The following is a 20570-nucleotide window of genomic DNA, read 5'->3' as shown; positions in this document are numbered from 1 at the left end:
ATTCTTTCTTTCCAAGTTAGGATATAAAAGAAGGTGAAAAGCTGCAGTAGGGCTGTACTTTGTAGAGAAATTTACCACTAGACACCAGTCTGGCTTTAAGACTTGAAGTCAGGAGGGCTTCTTCATGTGGACAAATTATGATGCGTAGGTGAGGGTGGTGAAACACTGGAACGGGTTGCCTAAAGAGGTAGTGGAGGCCTCATCCCTGGAAACATTCAAGGCCAGGTTGAACAGGCTCTGAGCAACCTGATCGAGTTGAAGATGTCCCTGCTCATTGCAGGGGGGTTGGGCTAGATGACCTCTAAAGGTCTCTTCCAACCCAAAGCATTCTATGATTCTGTAGGTCTTGATAGGATTAGGACTTTCTTGCCTCCTAGGATATCTTGAGGTGGTTTGTTAATAAACGCTTCAAAACATTAGCAAAGTGAAGAAATCTGCTAAGGTCTAATTTTGGTCTCTTTTGCCTGTTAACGAGACAGATTCCTGACTAACAGCCTCCAGTCTTTCTGTTTGCATCCTTCAAAAACCTTTGCAGCAATGATTCATATTAGGTACCAGGACACCCACTTATGAGTCAGAACCAGCTAGAGAATATCCCGCTGCTAAGATTGGCAGACCAGCTTCATATGTCGTCACTGGGAACTTAATGAACCAGAAGTCTGCTCACTTCTCCCCAAGCGACAGAGTCCAGGGTGACTTTGGTCAATGGTTATAAGTGGCTGAAAAGGAAACAGCCAAATCTACAACACAGAAGCAGAAGATGAAAGATTGTGTAGCTCTATAATTAATAAATACCCTAGAAAAATAAAACAAAAATGAAAATCATTCTTGTTCCTGTGATGCAATGGGATGTGACTGAAGAATGCACATGCTGTGTTTTTTTGGTGTTTCTGATTACTCCCTCCCATCTCCTTTGCAATCAGCCCGGGACCTTCATTGGCTTACCTTCTGATTCCCACTTTTGCAGGTGAGAAGCAAAGATTTGGCTATGACCGGTCAGGATATGACGTGGAGGAGTCCGATGGTGCAGATGAAGATGAAAACGACAATGAAGAAGATGATGAAGACAGCCAGGCCGAGTCAGTCCTATCCACAACCCCCTCGGTGACAGCCAGCCCCCAACATCACCCCTCTCGACACAGCCTGCAGGACACGGCTGGTGCTGACGAAGACAGCCGACTTCCAGACTGTTTTGCTGGGGTTCACACGGACTCTATGGATGGTCTGCCAAAAGCGCTGCTGACCAAGATGACCGTCCTTAGCTCAATGCAGTTGGTTAGCAGGACCTCCAGGTCACCAGCAGAATTCGCCCATCAGGAAGCCCACGAGGATACAGCCCAGGAGAGAGGAGCGGGTCCCCGCAGTGCTGGTGCAGCAGTGACAGACATCGCTCCTACATCTCCCGGTCGCCAGATGTCTGTGGATTACCCCGATCCAGACACAGCCTTGGGCCACCCCTTAATATCGACTGCAGCGCTTACAAAGGTAGGAGTGTCTGACTCTGGGGAGAAAGCGTGATTAAATCCTCCTTTTAAGGGTCTTTTTGGACATTTTTCAAAGATCAAAATGTTTGTCTTTCCCTTCATTCTTAGAGCTGTTGGCTGATGAGTCTTTAAGAAGAGTTGAAAGTAATCGAAGCACAGATGTGTAGGACTCTGGAAATAACAATGTCATAGGAGCACTGCTTTTCAAAGTCTTGGTTTTGATTGTGTTCTCTGTGAAAGGATTAATTGTAATTTGGTTGTTTCAGCTGAAGTTTGGAGCTGGTAGATTGTATTACAAATAAGAAGGATATAACAGATATGTAGAATGAACATGTGGTGGTTGTGAAGTTTTCGGAGGAAAGTGATAGAATTCAGAAGTCATTTCGCTCTGAAATACGACAATAGAATCACTGGTAATTCCCAGGAGAAATTAATCCAGTCCCAAAGGTTTTTGCCTTGTAACTATAAAAAAACCTGTGCAATTGCTTATCTCTCCTCCAAATATGCTTAGTAGTAGAATTAGAAAGAGCACCAGATGTTCAAGGAAACTAGGAGATTGCCCTTGCACAATAACAAAAGGAGGAACGAGCGCAGAACTGAGACCCGAGTTCCCCGTGCTCTCAGGTTTTTCTCCAAGCTGAAAGAACATTTAAAGCAGAAAGCGGATCAATTTTGCCGATGCCTGTTCTAGACACACAGCTCTTCCAAGCAGTGTGCAGAAAGATGAGGTCAGGCTGTGCCCAAGGCTGCAGGAGCATTCAGTGATTTTGGCAGCTATTGTCTTTAAAATTCTGCTGAGGAAACCGCAGAGGGGAGCCGGCGGATGTTGAGCCTTTTACAATTCAGCAATATTTTAAGGGACTGTAATGGGGAGGGTGCGAGTCACATACCTGATTGACCCTAAGGAGGTCTCTTGAAAGATTTGAGTTCTTACTGCAGACCATGAAGGCATTAGAGCTTTCCAGAATAATGCTCAGAAAAACGTGATGCAAAATGTGGTTTAAATAAAGGAGTAATGACTGCCTTCTCTGTGATGAGTGTGATATTTGCAGATAGTATATGCATGCAGTTATAGAAAAATAAGCAGCAGGACATTTTCAAATGTATAAACAGTAAGTAAAAATTTCATTCTGGTTTAAGTATGTATTGGCTCATTTTTTCTTTGAAAATCTGTGCTACTGGATTTATTTTTTACAACATTTAAGATAGTGAACTGTTGACAAGGAGGAACAGAAAGAAGGTCATGCCCCTTTTGCAGCAGGTACACACCTGCCGCAAAAGGGGTAGGATCTTAATATTTGGATTTTGGGTTTCAGTTGTTGCCAATAGATACCAGAAGGACATCTGACTGCGTTTACTCCCTCATTGAACAGAACCACTGAAGCCTCAAGAAAATATTCACACAATTAAAAATGTCGAAAGGTCTTCATTAATACAGATCTAATAATTGTCTACATTAATATATTTTTTTAAAAAGGCATGTAAGTAATACAAGGCAGTAACTCCTTTCCAGACTATCTCCTCCTTTCCCAGGCCAAAAGAGGTGGCAGCCGCATGTCTGATGGTTAATCTGCAGTCTGTTGCTATGGTGGATGGTTGTCAATCCCACTGGATGGTTGTGGATCCTGCTCCTTGCAATCGAGACAAGGGGTTGAGACAGCTCAGGAAGGCTGTTGTACGTTCCTTCGAAAGCATCCGTACCAGTTTATCAGGATTTCTTGTGAGGTGTCAGACAGGACTTCATTCTGAGAAAGGTGTTGGCTTCCTTCTCGCACCCGCCTTCCCATTTACCCTGGTCAGCACTGCGTAGTCAGTAATTCATGTTCCTCTTTAACCAACATGTTTACTGCCAGCGTTTTTCAAAAGCATTTCAGTTAGTGCTTCTGTTTCATGATGGCTCTCGAAATTTCTGAAGAGTTTGGCCAAAGCCGCAGAATGACAGTTTAGGACTATATAAAATACATAAGGTTGCACCATTCTTTATGTGTTATGAATATGCCTAAAACTAAAAGATGCTGCAAGATTGCAATTGCAGTTTAAGACTTCTCAGTTTAGGTATTTTTAGGAGAGGAGTTGCCAGCCTTGGTCGGTAACACAGGCTATAGGAGACTCAAAAGGAATATATGGATAGCAATTGTTGGTCCAGGTGTGTGCGGACCAAATCAGGGCGAGCTGAGGCAGCAGTGGGATGTGGGTCCCATGTCTGACCCCAGTGGGTGTGGGTCCCACGTCTCATGCCCGTCACCTGCGCCTCTGCGGGCGCTGTAGTTGCCGTCCGTCCCTTGTCATTGCGTATCGCCTGTCTTCCACATCAGAAGCACCTACAGACAGATGTGCCACGGTGCTGCCTCTGCCTGCCGGAGGCTGTCGTGCCTCCAGGACAGGAACCCGGCACATCAGAAATGCCAGCTTACGCTTATTTAACCTGCTTGCCTGAGGTGATTTCCACAGAAAACAGTTCCCCAAAGCCTGCTTGCTGCTTAGGAAACACATACAAAGGATATTCAGCGATGTTTTTGATTACTAGCGTTCGAGAGGGGTAATTGGGAGAGGAAAATTCAATTAGTGGGCGAGGAAGGAGTTGGAGAAAGGAAGGAAATTAGTTCATTGTTCAAGCTGGGCAGTATATGCTGTGAACCAGTTTGTTGTTGTTACTCCCCAAAAGGGCGTGAGGGAAGCCCTCCCAGCCACGACGCGTTTTTGTTCCTTGAGGATAGGGGTAGCCACCGCGTTAACACGCCTGTCTTGTTCTCTCCCAGAGCACGCCCTCCGTCAGCTCTCCCTCCTCGCCAGCGGACCGCATCCCGCAGATGACGGTGCCGTCGCCCTACGCTGAGATCCCAGAGGAGAAGCTGGCCGGGTGCCCGCAGCACGCCGCCGAGCAGAGGGCTCCCCAGACTCACCTCTTCAGCCACCTCCCCCTGCACTCGCAGCAGCAAGCCAAGGCGCCCCACGGCACGGTACCAGTTGGGGGCATCCAGGTGGTCCCCGCCGGCCTGGCCACCTACTCCACCTTCGTTCCCATCCAGGCGGGGCCAGTGCAGCTCACCATCCCCGCCGTGAGCGTGATTCACAGAACTACCAGCGCCCTCGGTGAGACGGGTGGCATGGCCACCGCCAACCCCGTGGGAGTCGCCGAGGTCAACGGCATGGTGCCGTGCATCCCCATAGGCCAGGTGAGCGTGCCGAGCATCCAGGGTCTCGGCACGCCCAGCCTGCAGCCCCTGCCGCCGCTGGGCGTGGAGGCAGTGAACATCTTGGGCCTGGCAAACACGAATGTCGCCCCGCAGATGCGCCCTTCGGGAATCACCCTCAATGCCCTGGGCCTCCAGGTTTTGGCCGCCGGCACGGCCCCGCAGAGCAGCCCCAGCCCGCAGGCCCACCTTCCCGGCTTGCAGATACTGAACATCGCCCTGCCGACCCTCATCCCCTCCGTTGGCCCCACCGGCGCCGAGGGGCAGGGAGCCGCCGAGGCGCCCGCCTCGGGTACCAAAGCCCGTGGGGCCCAGCCGGAGCAGGCTCCTGCCGGCTTCCCCACCGCCGAGGCCGGCCGGGCCACTTCTCCTCCGGCGGCAGCCAGCGGCCAGCGGTACGGCGGGAAGAGCCAGCCCGAGCCCGGCATGCTGACTGACCACGAGCAGACCGGCAGCCCAGGGAAAGCAGATCCCGAGAAGAAGTCCGACCTCACGAGCCCTGCCAAGCCAAAGCGCGACGTCCCTTCCCTCCAGGCAAAGAGGGCCACCCTGGCAGAGCCCCGCTCCAAGGCGAATCCGGATGCGTTCACCAAGTCCCCGGTCCACCGAACTGTCTCCCCGGACAGACAGGTACACAGGCCCGCTGCCTTGCCCCGGCGGCAAAACACGGTGCAGTTTAGCGATGGCAGCAGTGACGATGAGGATAGGCTTGTAATAGCCACCTAGTTTTTGTTTTTCATTGTGTTTTTTATTTTTGGGATTTTTTTTTTTTATAACACTTACAGGTTTCTTTGCAAACCTTTCTTTCCTTAAAGCACATTTTTCTGACACAAACCCATTACTAATCTTCGTGCAATCATGAACTCTTGACCAATAATTGTTGTTTCTTGTCAGCTCCAGCCATTTTTGTACATGTTGTATAGACAATTGTGCCTTTTTGGAGTTTTATGTTTAGAAACCTGTACAGATTGTTGAATATATATATATAAAATATATATATATAAAATATGTATATTAAAACCAGGTAGTTGCTTGTGTTTAGTAAGTAAACATCTTATGTCAGATAAATAAAGGATTAAATTATATGTTGCACTGTTAAATGTAAATTTTTATGGCTGTGGGACAAAGTTTCTGTGTACAGATCTAGTATGTAAAACTCCATATTTATTGTATCCATATTAGTCTTGGAAAAAGGGTCTGTCCATCTTTCTTGTGTAAGACGGTAGCTTTACACTTAAAAGAGAAATACAGTATCTGTGTTATGAAATATTACAGTAAAATTTTGTTTACTGACTTTACCATTGCTTATGTTGTGCCTTCTTGATGCAGCCCCGGTAGTTGGAGAGGCGCTTGACTCGTCCCTTTTAGTACCCTTCCAGCTGTGTTGAGCTTGGTGGTGTATGCCCCCGTGGTGTCACCTGCCCCGAGAGGGAGAGGGAGAGAGAACCTTCTTCTCAAGGCTCTCTTGGAGCCAAAGCTTCCATCTCAAAACGTCCGGCGATCGCAAACTGGGGAGGGAGTCCTTCAGCTTCTTGCAGAGCGAGCATCCATTCACCTCGTGTTTTTAACACTTCCTAACTAAAATTTGAAGACTTCCCTGAGGGAAAATAGCAAAAGGGTCAAGATGAAATATTTTTTTATTTGTAATCTTGAACTATAAAACCACTTTTTATTAAAACGTTGTTACGCAAGAAAGGAATAATTCTTTGTGTGTTCTTAATTGCAAAATTTGCCATCAACTGCTTACAAGACTGCATTTCAGGTGGTCATCATCTACAGGTAGACAAAGCCAATTTCTCCCTAAATATGGGAGTCTTATATGGCTTTGTCTTATTCATGCAGGGGGAAAAAAGGGACTAGAGATTCTTACACGTGCAACTAGTGTGCCCTTATATCAACAAACTCGTCATTGTGGGTATACAAGACATGGATGGGTCCCAGAATAACGAAATCTAATAAAATTCTGTTTGCACGTAGTGAATACAAGTTAAAGCTACCAAGAAGTTTTTAAGGTGTTCAACTACTGCAGGAGACAAGTCTCACAGGGCTACACATTCCTGAAAATTCCAAATTGACCTCGGATTTGTGCTGCAATTTTTAAATAGAGTTGATTTTCTGATGTGTCCTTGTATGACATTCTTTAATAAGTTTATAAAACCGTTTTAACAAGCAAATTCCAGTAGAAAACTGGAAGATGTAGATGAAAAGCATGATTACCTTTACAGAAATAACAAGGATGAGCACATATTAAAAAAAAAAAAAGAAAAGGGTGGGAAGCAAATCTTGATAAAAAAATGGGCGTGAACCTGAGTGTGAGCTGGGCTGCGCTGTTCACAGATCAGCTCCTGTACCCAGCTCGAGGAAGTAATTCTTACGTAGTTCTGTTTTTCTTCAAGAGCAGCACTATCCTAGATCCATTTTTAACTTCACATCGGCTTTTGTACTATACTCACATTGTACTCGTTACATTATTCCATTACGGTGTGTTGTAAAACTGTAGGCGATGTTGAGTGAGCTTTATTAACTTTCAGAAAGAGCACTTCAGTACCAGAAAATCATTTCTAGTACTGTGATTATCAGCCAATTGTAGTCATCCAGCAATTAGAAACGCACCTACTAGAAAAGAGAAATTCCTCTCGGCTCAAACGTGAACGCTGGTTCAATTCCTGAGGGTGCAGAGCCGCGCTGAGGGCCTGAGCACTTGAACCGTGAGGCACTCTCAACTCGCATTGAACTTCATGAGAGTTAAGAGTCCTCGGCACCCCACAGCATCGGACTTCGAATTTGTGAGTGTCTTACGTGCAACCACTCTGTAAAATGTCGCTGTGCATTTGTATGTTCTTTTTATAAACATGTAGTGATGTCAACGCGTCTTAGATCATCATCATTTATACCAAACCCGTGAAATGACCTGAGCCAGCCAAAGTTAAAAAAAACACATTGCTGCATTGCATCTGCTTTGAGAGCCTGAAACTTTTGCCAGTAGAATCACGTGCAGGTTTGTGGTTGATGAACTCGAGGAACTTTGCATCCATTTTAGCTTCTTTAAAATGCCCACTAACACTTACCAGTGAACTAGAACTATGCTAATTAATTTGGGCATATTTGTCTACAGCATGACAAAAATAAAGATGACTGCATCAAATAGGTTTACAGCAAAGTAAAACTATCTCCGAAATTTTGAATGCCATCACAAGTATTACTGTTTCTCTGAGTTTTATAAGGAAACAGTAGGTAAGAAATTGCCATTCTACATGCCCCAAAGTCCTGATCTTACTAACCATTTAGAAACTCCAGAGATTTACTATATGTACATCTTAAATGTTTACTTGACAGGCAACTTGTGGTGTGCTCGTGATGTAGGGATTAATTCCAGGAAGTCACTTATTGAACAGAAAATGCAGCCTGGTGAACCAGGTGACCTACATGTGTCTCTCTTCTCTTCTAGGTGTTTTGGAGACATCAAGGTCAAGAGACTGAAGCAGTATCTTGAAGAATAAGAATGACGTGACAACAGATATGTCATGAAGAGGAATGTAAAGACGTGTCATTTGGTAAGTTAACAGTAGGACAATAGAGAGGAAGAACCAAGAGAATGGGTACTAATTGATACTGAGCAATAATCACACAGCCAGGCAAAGCCGATGAGCCTGACTGGAAGCAGGATCTCCACCAACATTGAAAAGATGAGCAGGTAGTTGCAGATACATCTAACATTGTTCAAATGGAATTGGGAGGAAATCGCACTTTTCTAGAAGATAGATGTTTGTGGTCCTGAACATTACACTGTTGCTCTTCCATCTAGCAGGTTTCCAGATGGATACTCCATGAGATGCCTCTACAACTTGTGTAACAGGAAAAAAAAACCGCAAACTAGGAGTGTGACCAGACCTGAGAGAAGGTTAAACTCCAAACCTCTCCTCTGTTGGTGTGTAGCAGTTTCGTTTTAATCACGGACGTAAACAATATCTATACTGTATGTTAGTGTACATGGGTGTCCTGCATTGACACGAGGCTGTGACCACTGTCTTAGCAATTATGTTTTCATTCTGAATTAATTCCTTTTATTTTAAATTGTGTTATATCTTTATTCTCTTGTCCAGAGTCTTTAGCGACGGGGAAATTGAACTCCCCTTGCCACAAAGATCCTTCTGTTCAAGCCAGTAGCAAGTATCTCGGAGATTTTCCAGTGCAGAGTGCGGCTGCTCGTCAGATGGTGTAGGTTATCGCAGCTGAACTGGAGTAAATAGCACCGGGGCTGTTTACTCAGGGATCAATTTTTAATGACTCTGTCAGACACCCTTTGGCAAATCCAGCACAGCTGTTTAAACATTAAAGGGCCAGGGCAATTGTTGCCCCTCGGTGCACCCAGACACAGTCTGGCATCTTCACACCACCTCAGCAAGAGGGTGCAAGCAGGTGCTAGCTAAAGGCTGGGTGCAAACACAGCTACAGTAAGGACGTGGGGCACGGTCAGCTTCTGTGAGACCTACGCAGATGCTTCCCTGTTATCTGCCAAAAGCCCTCACTAGAAAACGAATCGACCAGTAGCCTGTAGCTTTTCTCTTTCAACTCGGACCTCGATTGATTTCTCATTGCAATACCCAGTGTTTGCTGATGACGTGGGTGTCTGATTTTGAAGGCGGCGTGTTCCCCTGCTGTCCATGTAACAACATTGAGTTTGGAATGTGGACTCGATTAAATGTGTCTACGTTCCCCATCTGGGCTTTAATAAGCTACAGCATGACCTACCTGTCACTGCTTGGGATGAGACCTGAACCAGAGACAGCCACTTTCGCCATAACTGGCCGCAGATCTCTTGATCTGTAGCATTACATCCTCAGACGCAGCTCCCAACTTCTGGGCCGCAGCTGAAATGGAACAAACTTACTAGGTTCAGGGGTGCGCTGCCCGGCATTGACTACTGCTGCTGCTCACGCTTCTGCTCCTTTCACTTCTCAATTAACTTGCTCTAGCTTCAGGTTGCTGGAAATTATGCCCTGAGGCGAGAGCAGCCTGCAGTTGGTCCGTGTCAGGCAGTCCCCTGTCAGAAAGTCTGACAGCAGGGTTTTGCATACAAGCAAATTCACATGTGTTTCGTCTCAGACAACATACTTAGGCTGAACAAAGCCTGGCCCACCCCAAAACCAAAGATATACCATAAGACAAAGACATACCATGCTTTACGCTTAGCTAAACATTCTGTATGTGTTCATACTAAACAGATTTACTTCACCTTGAGTTCACTGACACGTATGTTAAACAGAATATAAAATGAATTTCTCACTATACAGCTTATTCCAGAAGGCCTCATTTTTTGCAAGATAATCGTCATGAAGGTTTTGTAAACACTATCGTCTAAACCTGTAAACTGCCTTTCAAACATGTATTTAACACAGGGATGGTTTCATTAAAGCAGAATAAAAAAATAGTTTTAGCATGAGTGACTTGCCAAAAGCCAGGGAAATCAAACAATACGCAAGTACAAGTGCTTGCTCAAGATAGCCTTCAGCTGATTTATCTGTCAGGCTGCTGCTTCTGTTGCTTTTGAAAGATCCTTGGAGACCAGTTACATCTGATAGCAGGGAATCCTCACCTTGCTTTCACGGTTTGCAGTACGAACAAGAGGTGTCATCCATCTTGGTGACTGTTGTGGTCAGTCTCTAGTTGTGAATGTTAACTTACGAATTTCTTAAAAAAACGTGGCTAGAATTGTCTTACCACGTCATCAGGAATTTTCATTTGCTTGTAAGGGGCCTCAGCACCTACAGATGACTGTTTTCAGCGATACGTAAAGCACCAGAGACTTACACCACATAGAAACCATTTATGGCTTGTATCTTTGAGGCCAAGACCACTGTCTTAGGTCTAGATACTGGATTACTAACTCCATTGATGGCTCAGGATAAAAACAAGCCACTTTAAAATACTTCATATTGATTATTAGGTAATTTTGTGTGGAATGTCCGTGGCTGGATGAGCAAACAGCAACAAGGTTGTAACAGCATGTAATTAAGTGATTTGATGTTCATGTTTAGTTCCACAAATGCTGAATCAAAAAAAAAAACAAACCCTTATGGCAAAGATGTTGCTGGTGTTACATTTATCCGTCCACTTCTCCTCTCTACACTGGCCAGACTACTCGAAATATTAGGAGGTGGCTGGTGATTTCCAGATACTCCATGTGAGATCCAAGGAAACCATGCTGGCTGAAAGATGGCAAGGCTTTACATTCCTAAGGTTCACTCATGGAAAAAAAACTGGTCCTAAGATGAGTCAATTAGCCAGGCACGCTTAGCTTTCTTTGGTAATAGTAGGCTTGTTTTCCCCAGTAAGGTCAAATGTTAAGGCCTGTTTGGTTTTGCGGCTGTACTCCTTAGTGTATTTGGAATCCATTACCATGCGTGAGGCATTCATGCTGGAAAGAGGCTGTTTGTAAGGTCAAATACCCCTAGCATTGCCTCTTTTTGTTGAGTTACATGGTTGTAACTTCTTTCTTGGGCTTCAGAAGTTCTATCAAAACCAGTTGCAGGTCCTTCAGTTCTACGGTGCTTTGGTGTCAGCACCTGAATACCTTACAACTGGGTTCCTCCTTCTGAGAAACAAAGCATTATTTGACATAGGTGACAGCTGCATCTCACGTGTAGAAGCTCTCTAATAGAATCATTGACTGTGAAGAGTTGTTCCCCACCCCGTCACCTCGCTGCTCCAGAAGCAGCCATGGAAGTCAGTTTGCAGCCCCCTCGTTGACGCGGGGCCTGTCCCCATTGCAGCAGCAGCAGCTGCCTGCTTTCATGAGGAGCTTTCCACAGGATGCCCGAGGGAGGCAGGAGTGACCGCTGGATGTGCGCGTGCAGTGAGGGACCAGCACGGTGGGAGCATCACCATGAGCATCCACCCACATCCCGGGGCCACGGCGTGCCAGCAGGGACTTTGTTCAGTGCTGGACCTCACGCAGGTGCAGATTTTGAAAAAGGAGCCAGGCACCATCGACAGGACCTACCAAGACCTGAAGCGGCTCAGCAGAAAGCCACCATCTTGAGACTTTCCTCCTTCCCACCCCTTAGGGTCAAGGCCTATCAAGTCAAAACGAAGGATTAAAAGGCACCTTTTGACAGAAATTTTTGACAAATCGGAAGTAATTTTCACATGAAGCCAGAATTCTCTGTTTGAAGAGAAAATTGCTGCAGCCCTGTTCCTGCTAATACTCAAAAACTCCGCAGCCTGAGCTGTTGCCCTTCTGGCACCGGCTCTCCTCCACAGGACCCAGCAACAAGGTAGTTTGCGTCTGTGAGGCTCTCCATGCCTCGGGCACGCGGTGTGCAGAGGCCATATCCTTTACACCATGCAGTCGCAAGGGCTTCGTTCTGAAAAACGTGAGTGCGAGGAAAAGGAGGCAGACGGTGATGCCCACTTCTTGCGCACTCGGCCACCGATACTGGAGCGGTCGCAGCCTCTGCCACCCAGCCCGCGAGGTGCAAGGAAGGATGCAGTCGCCGTCCTCTCGTGGGAGGCTGAAGCCCGCTAGTGCTGCACCAGCTCTCGCCTCATCAGCCAGCGACTACGTCGCAAGGGAGATGATGCCCCTCAGCCCCGCCGCTCAGCAGGCACCTCCGTGGGTTACGTCTCCTTCCCAGGAGGCCGCTCCAGGCTCCCTGCGAGATGCAGCAAGCTGGGCAGGGCAGCGCAGTGTAACCAGGCTGTCCAGGCACAAGACGGCAGCGTCCTGTATTTCAGCCCCGTTACCCAGCGTTAGCTGCGTCCCTGGTTTGCAGAAACAGTCTAGGAGCCAGGACGGACGCAAATGTGGAAACTGCTTCTCTGCAAAGCAGAAGCCGTGTTGGCATCTGGACACCAGCCAGCTGTGCTCCACCACCAAATCAAGTGGGTGGTTCAGAAACCATTTTTGACGCTTAAGAGGTCTAAATTGTGTTTCTCTCTTTCTTTGTTTATCCCCATACCTATAATCTTCTGTGACTCTTTCTTGCTTACTGTGTTTCAGAGCAAGAGCTCACTCACCTAATGCTGATTAATTCTGCTGGACTGGGTAGCTGGCTCCCCTGTGGATATCCTGTTTTCCTGTGAATCATCGTTCCTCCTTGAGACATTCTCCAACTCAGATCAAAGATTCAGAATGTATCAGATATGAAGACATCAGACAGCTCAAACAGATTAGAAAAGCCACACACAAAGAAGTGCATCCCAGCTTCTCCCTCCCATCCTGATGAAGATTGCCATGGGGACACAATCCTAAGCACTTGTAAAAGAAGCGGTAGAAAGAAAAAAAGGGGGGAGGGGGGGAGGAAAGAGAGACTTCGAAATTTAGTTTGCCCAGAGTCTTCTACAGATTGCTCTTTCAAAGTATTTGCACTTTTGTACTTACTTAGTTCTCCCTCGCAGTTGGAAACTCTTCAAGCTAGATCCTCATCTGACGGAAAATGACGTCCGCAAGCTTCAGCAAGCGCTCCAGTATCTTCATCAGCGGAGGACGAGGTATTATCCATTGAAGTATTGAGCCTTGCCTACAAACACACAAATTAAAGGAACATGAAAACACGTGGTCTGTTTTTTCAAGTTTATGCAGTCTGTTGTGTTCTTGATGGTTTTATTCAGTTTTCCATTTAGCCATAGGAACAACTGAAAAGATTCTGGAGCAGGGAAATGCCAGTACCTAAGGTCATGAGGTCAGACTAGGTTATCTTAATAGTCTCTTCTTCCCTTGCAATCTTTGACCACAGGTTTTATCTGATAAAGCAGTTAAAGTCTTTATTTCAGGAACGTTTGATCTTGAAGACTGCACAAATAATTAGTCCTTTAAGATTCTGAACTTTTCTTTTTTAAATAGAATTTTTAACTCTCCTTTTAATGGATGCCTTTTAATCCTTATGTTTAAGAATAAGAGCTGTGTTTGATCTAAGACAACGGACAATGTGTTTGGATAGTCGGAGAGGCCATTTTTATGGGAGCGTTTGAACAGTATGTTGTATTTTTTCAAGAAGTTGTTCCTCCAGTCAGTGGAAATAACTGAATGAAGGACCAAAGGACTGTGCTTTTTCTGTCGTTAAGCTCATATAAAATGAAGATAAAATGTGCTTGTTCTTACATCTTAGAGCAGACTGTATTGGGCTTTTAGTCCTAGACTTTTAACTTTACTATTAGCTGCCTGCACTTGGAGGGGAAAAGAAACGCTTTTAACCTTACGCGCTGTCGACACTCACTTGAAGGCAATGGAGGACAGAATACCCGGCAGGAATACGCTCTGCGAGTACTCAGCAAAATCATTAGATCTCCATATTCCTAACCAATGAAGTTTTGGCAGAATTAAGTGTGGTTTTTTCACTATAGTTTGTCCAAGTGTATAGTTTAGGCTATGGTTTATCCAGGTTGCTGGGTGGGGTTCAGCTGTTTAGGTTTTCTTTGAGCAAAAACTTCAGCAAGGGCTGGAGTTGTTCAAACAGATCGCAACGTGGGAGTTTCGGCCCCAGTCATGAGAGGCACGTGAGCTGAGCCCAGAGTCCGCCCCAGCCGCACCTTCCCCACTGGGGCAGCCATCAGGGCCACCGCAACCATCCGAGGGAGGTGGGGCCGGGTTTGGAGGAGTGAGGGCCAAACAACATGAAAAAGATTCACCTTCTGCATAGAGACAGAAACCTCATTGCCCAGTCCCAAGGACAAATGGATAACCTTTTTCAGAATCCGTAGTATTTCTGTTGTTTTTGTGACCTTCCACCTTTATTTGGACCCATGTGTGCGATGCAGTGGAAACGACGACTGAAAAGATGGCTTTCCAGCCTTTGAGGGGGCAGCTGTTGGTCTGTCGGATCTGGAACACGGTCTGCAGGTGCGGGGTGGGACTGCCAGAGGACACGCTCAGACCTTCGCTGGGCACGTGGGATATTGCACCCGGTGCTTCGCCTCCCCCCGGTGCCCCCCCGTCAGCGCGTCCGGGGCGGTGGTGAGGGAGCTGAGGACTGAGGGCTTTCTAGGCAGGTGCTAGCCGAGCACCTCAGAAGAGTTCAGGCTCCTGCTTCATCCTGCTAGGGACCTTTTACCGAGCGTGGTTTGAGTTTTGTGTGTGTGCGATAACGCTGGAGTACAGACCAGGCGACAAAGCTGTCTGTGTAACGATGGTGCCGAACGAGGAGCTGGTGGGGGATCGAGCTCGAGCTGGGTTTGCGCATGTGCCTCTAGAAATTATCTTCTGAGTTTCTGGCGCCAGCGTCAAAAAGGGAGTTGTCAGGGAAGGGCTTGGACTTCAATGCTTTAGAGGGTGAGGGAGAATACTGTGAAAATAACTGTTTCATCCAGAGAATTAAGGCAACACCTGGAGTCAGAGTTGTCAGGAGCAGTCTCCTACGGCCATCAGGAGGGCCTGGATTTTACTCACAGTTTTTTAAGGCTGAAGCACGCAGGATGTCTGAAAACAGAACATGGATATTTCTGGCACAAGGAGGACTGCTGTCAATGACACCGGAAAGTGATTTTTTTTATTTTTTATTTCTTAACTTGGCATTGTTCCTTCAAGCAAATTAATGCCTCATACATTTGCATTTCTGCGTGTCATTAACCCAGATGCCTACTGCAGGGCTTAAAGCTCGTGTCTGCTGGCAAGACTAAAGCCTACTAATGCACTTTTCCTAACGCACTGAGGGAATCTGGAGTCTCTCTCTTTTTGAAGCTGACTTGCTATTTTGACTAATTGCTTCTGGTAACAGTTAATAGCATTTTGCAAAGGCACTTCATCTGCTGACAGCAGATTGATGTAAGGAAGGGACACAGTTCACTTTTCCAAAGGGAGCATCGGGAAACCCATTACCAGCTTCATTAATCTGTTAATAATAAAATTAAAGTACAAATAAAATGTGACAAATTGGGTTATGTTGTGAAAGTCACTTTAACAGGAGGCTCTGAATAAAGGTCAAAACACACTCCGATTTCTGCTGTGTTTTAACAGTAGAATCAGAGGAGAGCATTGTAAAAACACTGTAATTAATCTGGCGATACTGTAATTGTCCCCAAACGATACAGAAAGAGTTTGACAAGTGATTTTTTTTTTCCTTGAGAGCATTTATAAAACCTGGAACATGAAGCTTTGTCACACAGTGTGTAAGCGCTAATCCAGTTTCAGAGGAAGCTTTCACCAGCGTAGGTACAGTAGACGGGCTTGCTTTCACTGCCTGCATACTTGCAGCTGCTAACTCAGTCGAAACTCAAGTTTACCCAGCGCAGGGGCAAAAGGAAGAAGACAAGGCCTGAAGTTGCACGTCTTTTGGCAGCAGACCCAGAAACGTGCCTGACATTGGAAACAGGCTTCATCGAAGAGTCAAGAAACCAGCTCAGACATCTCTTTTCTGTAAGGACGGGGCCGGCTTGCCAGGAGCCCTTCTTTAAAACGAAAACTACGTAAAATCAGCTTGCTGTCCACCCCATCCTTCTTTTAAGGTTATCCCCCAGACTGTGAGGCCCCCCTGCCTCTCTAACATCAGCCCTCCTAGCCGCATCCCAGGTTAGCAGGAGAACGTAGTCTAGCCTCTGCGCTTCAATAACCCTCCTGCTGGGATCTCCAGCTCACACCGCGAAACAAAACTGCTCAGAATGAGAGCCATTCCAGCCTCTCTGAGGCACGGTGTTAACGGATTCCCTAGAAGGACGTCCAATTTATCCAAGTTCCTGCTCATTACGGTTGAGCAATTGCTCCAAAAGGGATGGGTCGCAGAGTATCACTCGGGGTCTCACCTGGGGCGAAGGGTGGGCGTCCTGCAGCCCGGCGGAGCGCGGTCGGTCGGCAGGGAGCACCTCAACCGAAGGCACGCTTGTTAAAGAGCCCAGCCAGGCAAACAAATATATAAATGTGTTAATGTGAAGTCTTTGAAGAGAATGGCTCATTAAGTCAGGCGGGATGACTATGTGGAAAAGAGATAGCTCTATTTTAAAAATCAGCAGGGGGAAAAGGAGAAGGCTGTCCTTTCAGTCTGTGCAAGCCAAGAGGAGTCTGCACAGCCTTCCCCTCTTCCGGTTGCCTTAGGGATAATCTCAGCCCCCCAAGGGACCAGTTTCCAGTTTGTGAAGCACCACATGGAGTTAGTTACGTGAGGAATGAAGCAAGGGGAGGGTGAGGATGAAGAGGAGGGGAAGGAAGACACACTTTTCACCTGGTCTCCGAGAGGAGCTCGCGGTTACCCATTGGAGGGGTGGGCAGTGTGGTGAGGAACTGCCCCAGTGCTGGTGGGCTGGGGGCCTGGGGCAGGCAAGAAGCCTGGAGCAGATGCCCATCAGTGTGAAAACTCTGGTAGGCTGGAAATTGGATATAAACTGGACTTAGAGGCCAGCAACCGTGTGGGTTAAGAGACAAGCTATTAAGCAGAGAGACAGAGCATCGGAGGGAGGAGAGCAAGAAAGCAGCCTGCTCTAGATGGAGTCCCCTCTCATCAGTGCAGCACTCGCCCAGAGGAAGGGGCAGAGCAGAGGCTCACACAGATGAGCAGATTTTTTGCCACAACACGTAGCGAGAGTCCTTCTCGTGCTCAGCCTGACTTTAGCTGCTTGCTTTACACTCCACTTCATGTTTAAGATCTATCGGTTATTAACCTGAAGTCAGATCACTATTCTAGTGACTTGAGCTCGAGAAGTGCAGCTATCAATCCAGTTTAGTTTGGGTTCGTGGAGAGCTAAATTGTGCATGCCTGGGGGAAGATTTTGGGCAAAGCGATGACAGGTGGGTCTAGGATTGCAGATGCCTTGGGAGCTGGCAGTTGCCTGATTTGAGTTTAGTTAGTTGAGGGCTGTCTGCCGCCTTTCGTCTGCTCAGCCAGAGCTCACGGAGCACTGCTCCTGCTAACAGAGTGCTGTTTCCTACCTCCTTGTTCCCACTTCCTATCGCTGTCCCTTTTCCTGTCCTTCTGAAATGGGTCTCTCTCATGCAGAGTTTGCAAAGGGAGGGCTGAATAAGAAGGGCAATCTCCACTTGGTTTGTCTCTTTCCTCCTGCTTGCCTTTCTTTACAGGCTGCCCAGGGAAGTAGTGGAGTCCCCATCCCTGGAGGTGCTCAAAAACAGGTAGATATGGCACTTCAGGACATGGTTTAGCAGGCGTGGTGGTGATGGGTTGATGGTTGGACTTGATGATCTTAGAGGTCTTTTCCAAACTTAATGCTTCTATGATCTTCTATGATTCTATGATCTTCTGTCTAGCAGAAATTTGTGCATACTTGGCCCAGCGTGAGCCTGAGGAAGATGGTCAGAACAATTGTAAAAGACCATCTTCAGGGTTGTTTCCTACCACGTTGCCGAGTCTTTCTCGAAGACTCTGCTAGCCACATCTGCTGCATCACAAGGAGAGGAGCTTCATACTGCTATCGCTTGTGTGTAGGATCCTGCAGCTGCCTGTTGTAAAGGCAGTCATGCCCCAGGCTTTTCTTCTGTTCCTTTCTCTATAGTATATTCATCTTTCTCGTAATTGCTTTCTCTTTCTCCTTCCCAAAGAGTTCTGTCCTGTAAAATATTAGAGAGAACAATTCTATGCAGAGACTTAATGTCAAGTAGCGATGACCTCGGGCCTGAATGCCCAAACACGGCTCCTGTAGTCCAGTCAGTACAGTATAACTCCAGGATCAGCATTTGCCCTAGGTAATTCCCGCTCTGCATTTTTCTTCTTCAAAGGCAGCAATTGCAAAAGCAAAATCCTAGCCTTGATTTTTGGGGTGCCTCTACTCTTCCGATCGGATCTGTCAGAAAGCCAAGAACACACAGAATGAGCGATGACAAACCCAAGAGAAATCCAGCACCTATTGCTTTAACAGTTTCATTGCCACCTTCTTTCTCTTCCTCTTTGGACTGTAAATGTTGACTAAAAGGCATTTTTAATCAAGATTTATGTATCCTATCACCCTCTAAAATACGTTTCTCTATAAAGGTAAAAGAAAATGCCAGGGAAAAACTCTGCCTTTGTGTTCAAATCCTCGTTGCCCATGACCAGTAGCACTGAACTTCATTTTTTATTGTTTCTGCAGACAGTGAGTAACAGAGCACATGCACCATTCTGCACAGAGGATGGGGATTAGTACAAATAAAGCAGAGGAATTTATTCTATATTGAAAAATTTGGGATCGCAGTGTCTATTTAGAGAGTTAATTGTGGTTTTTTGTGTTTTCTTTGTTTTATTTAGCGGTGGCAGTACCTCAGCACTGTGCCCATAATGCACTTACAGTTTCTCTCTGCCACTCCACACATACACTCTACATAAAAACCAGATGCCTCCTGTTCTACAGATTTTTCTTTTAAGAAGAGCAAGGGATGGCAAGGCGAGCGTGACATCAGGGGTCAGGGCTTCACGAATGCACAAGTGCAGTCCCACAGCCCCAAGCACGGAGAGCAGGGCAGGCCGAGTTCAAAAGTCCAAGTCAAACCAAGACATCAGCCGATGGACTGGGGTCAAGGTCGAAATGGTCCATGGCCAGGCAGGAGCATGGCTGCAACCGGTGCAGGTGGGGCCAAGCACCAGAGCCTCAGCTGAAGATCGATGTTCAAGCTAAGCATCTACATGCATATGTGTTGTGCCAGGCTCATCTACAGGAACAACCATCACAAAACTGCCCACGCAGTCTAAGTGGCTGCTGTCTCTTCGAGAGGCTCTTTTTTACCTCTCCGGGGCGTCTCACAATGAAATGAAACAGTAGGATATAGAAAATAAATAAGCTTTTTGCAACAAAAAAGTAGCTTGCCCAAGGAAGAGCAGAGAGAAGTATAGCTGTTGGTAGTTTGGAAAACCAAGCTATTACAGGAAGAGCCCAAATGAGGGATTTTTGGGAGGGTGGGGAGGAAAGGGCTATTCAATCTGGCAAAAAATAAAGCAACAGCACAAAGCAAAAGCTGGAAGCTGAAGTGAGACATGTGCGTTAGTACAAAGATTGAAGGCAAAGGAGGATACATAGCCAATATGAGAACAGTTTGATATGGGGTGTTTCCCATTCCTTTTAGTCTTACGTCAATATTTGGGTAACTTTCTCCACAGCTCAATCAGAACTTCTGAGCTTGACGCTGAATTTGTTGAATGAGCCTGTATTAAACAAGAGATAGAGGTCCTAATGCTCCCCATGGCTGTAAAATTTATGACCATATGAATTTATGAGACTGGAGTTTACTTTCAAGATCCCAGTTTCTGGCTAGTTGCCTGGCTGGGGGAAAGGATGTACCACCTGAAGGCATATGCATTGGGCACTGAGCCATTACTGGTTTCAAGGCACTTAAGTCACGAGTATCCTCAGCTGAGAACTGGACCCAGCTGAGTAGTTTGAACACACTTTCGAAGGAAGAGTTTCTATCCTAAAGTCCAAGCCTGAAACCTGCCATGATTTATGTGCTTGACACGCTACGAGTAGTGCCATGGAGAGGCTGGGGGGATGGTCACCAAGTCAATCGCAAACCATAAAATCAGGTGTATATCAAGTCAAAGGCATGACTCACTAGACTAAAATTCAGCAACATGAGTGAGTCTTTGAAGTTTCAGGACCCGGAAGGATCAAAACAAGTGCAGATGAGAAAATAGCATTGAGCCCTGTTTTGTAGTCGTGGGCACTGCAGTCTCCTAATCAGTTTAAAAATATAAATTATAGCTTGATGCTGAAGGCGTAAGGGAAGCTCTATTGTGAGAAAAGCTACTGATAACTGCTGGGTGGGGTTCCCTCCTCGCCAGTGGAAGGTAGCATGTCCCAGGCTTGGCAGGAGCCCCAGTCGAACTCCCCTGCGCAACAACGCGAGGTTGTCAGCTGGGGCACGGGGACAGGCCTGCGAGGAGAGGAGGGGACCGCCGGTGGCAGGCAGAGTCCTGAAACGCCGGCGTCCTGGTGCCTGGAAGAAGGAAGGTGTCACCAGAGCCAGGAGTGTGGCCAGAGGATG

At 46.6% G+C, this 20570-nt stretch overlaps 1 protein-coding gene across 9 annotated transcripts in view; it reads left to right on the top strand.

The window, feature by feature from the left end:
• The window catches only part of HIVEP1 (HIVEP zinc finger 1), a 122902-nt gene extending 109687 nt beyond the window's left edge, over positions 1–13215 (top strand). For 5 of the 9 annotated variants that reach the window (XM_075416925.1, XM_075416930.1, XM_075416924.1 and 2 more), the window contains 2 exons: positions 968–1485; positions 4244–5976. In XM_075416925.1, the coding sequence (XP_075273040.1) occupies positions 968–1485; positions 4244–5404 (1679 nt within the window). In that variant the 3' untranslated portion in view covers positions 5405–5976. Of the gene's footprint in view, positions 1–967; positions 1486–4243; positions 5977–8126; positions 8454–8483; positions 8607–8781; positions 8989–12680 lie in introns of those variants that run through there. The other 4 variants (XR_012763512.1, XR_012763511.1, XR_012763510.1 and 1 more) reach the window with 4 other exon arrangements.
• The last annotated feature ends 7355 nt before the right edge of the window (positions 13216–20570 follow it).

This window comes from Opisthocomus hoazin, chromosome 3, assembly GCF_030867145.1.
Source record: "Opisthocomus hoazin isolate bOpiHoa1 chromosome 3, bOpiHoa1.hap1, whole genome shotgun sequence".
Taxonomy (NCBI): domain Eukaryota; kingdom Metazoa; phylum Chordata; class Aves; order Opisthocomiformes; family Opisthocomidae; genus Opisthocomus; species Opisthocomus hoazin.
The sequence above is the reverse complement of the archived record's forward strand: the minus strand, read 5'-3'. Positions and strand labels throughout refer to the sequence as shown.